Source organism: Morus notabilis, unplaced genomic scaffold (genome assembly GCF_000414095.1).
Source record: "Morus notabilis unplaced genomic scaffold, ASM41409v2 Scaffold1309, whole genome shotgun sequence".
Classification (NCBI taxonomy): domain Eukaryota; kingdom Viridiplantae; phylum Streptophyta; class Magnoliopsida; order Rosales; family Moraceae; genus Morus; species Morus notabilis.
In genome coordinates, this window is record NW_010363772.1 from 175,171 (window position 1) to 176,875 (window position 1,705).

Here is a 1,705-nt window from a genome sequence, read left to right on the forward strand (position 1 = left end):
GGGGGTGAAAACATCAAAATTGAGTCAACATTTCGACCTTCCACATTTGTGTAGCAACAAAAAAAAAACCTTAAAAAATTCCTGTTGTTTTTTTTCCCTTTTTCTCTTCTAGTAGGAACAATGAAGATAAAGGGATTTTTGCAAACAACTAACAAGCATCCAAATTCTTTCCCTTCACAACGCTTTCTCAATCAACCAATCAGAACCAATTGAAAAGAGGGGGAAAATTCAAGCTAAATCAAGAAAACCTAATTAAACGCAGGATTTAGCCAAATAACAAGAAAATCTCCTAGTCCTTCATTATCCAATTTCTTCTGTTTCCTTCACCATCAAGCTAAGAAAATCTTATAACAAGCGAAAACCAATCAGAAGTCAAAACCATCTTTCTTAAAGGGGAAATTCAAGCTAAATCAAGAACGCCTAATTAAATGCATTTAGCCTTTAATGATCCAATCAAATACCATTTTCTTGACCGCCAAGCTGGGAAAATCTAATTCCAATCCAAATTTCATTCTTTTTCTTCCAATCAGCCGAAATTCAAACACGATTCGTCTCAATTTCCAAACGCAATTCTTCACCACGGAAACCCTAAGTCGGAGGAGGAGAAAGAGAGAAGGGGAAAGGGGAAATTACCGGCATTGCCGCAGCCGACCATGAGGACGCGGGAGGAGGTAGGGATATAATTGCGGACGAAGGGGCGGAGGGCGGAGTAGCGCTGGTACCAGTCAAAGGAGCCACCCTCCTGGATGTAGCGGGCATCCCAGTAGAGGGCGTCGCCATAGTTGTACGTATTGCAGGTCGAGACGTCTCTGAACATGGCGACGGCGGTGACGGCGAGTTTTACCGGTTACCGGAGGAGCCGGTGCTGGGGGGTCGGGGAGTGGAGGTGTGTTGGGTGGCGGTGGTTGTGGCGGTTTCCGGTTGCCGGTTGCCGGTGGGCTGTGGGAATTTGGGGGTTGAAGAAGTGTGTGGTGAGTGTGAGTGAGTGGTGGGGGTGGGGGGATTTAAGTGTCGTTTGTTGGTTTGGTTCGTTCGGTTGAGATTTACGTGCGTTTTGGTTGGCTTGTGCCTTGAGTTTAAATTTTGAAAATGTGGGGTTTATTTCGAAAAAAGAAAGAATGTTGGGTGGGCTTGTTTTTTATTCTTTTTATTTTTTTTTATTTTAAGATAATGGAATAAAATAACATAATTAGTAAAGTGATTAATAAATTATAATATTATTTAATATTTTAAGTTTTAAATATTATTACAAATTTAAAAATATTATTAAATCTCACTGTTCACCTCACTCATTTCCTTAAATATTTATTTTTTTAAAATAGTAAATTATATCATATATTTTAAAATATGTAGATTATAGTTAAGTCCACCATAGTCGGGATCCACGGCCAGCTCCGGTAAACGGAGACCATTTTTTGGCAATCTGTGACGACTTTTTAGTGACCAACAACGGTTTTTCGGTGATTATTTTTCAACGATTGTTAAATATTTATTTACTGATAAATATCGTATTTATTAGTAAATGCCATATTTATCAAAAAAGTTGATCACCGACACCGGTTACTGTTTAATCCTGTAATTACAGGTAAATATCATATTTACTAGTATATATCATATTTATTAAAATCCGGCCACTCACTTCAATGACTGTTTAACACTATATTTATTAGTAAATACCTTATTTATCCAAAAATTCAAGCATCAA

The 1,705-nt window shown here is 38.0% G+C and overlaps 1 protein-coding gene across 1 annotated transcript in view; it reads right to left on the reverse strand.

Moving 5' to 3' along the window:
• The window catches only part of LOC21391340 (methyltransferase-like protein 13), a 3,050-nt gene extending 2,029 nt beyond the window's left edge, over window positions 1-1,021 (reverse strand). The window contains exon 1 of the mRNA XM_024170055.1: window positions 634-1,021. Within this exon, the coding sequence (XP_024025823.1) occupies window positions 634-817 (184 nt within the window). The 5' untranslated portion in view covers window positions 818-1,021. The remainder of the gene's footprint in view (window positions 1-633) is intronic.
• Between the last annotated feature and the right edge of the window lie 684 nt (window positions 1,022-1,705).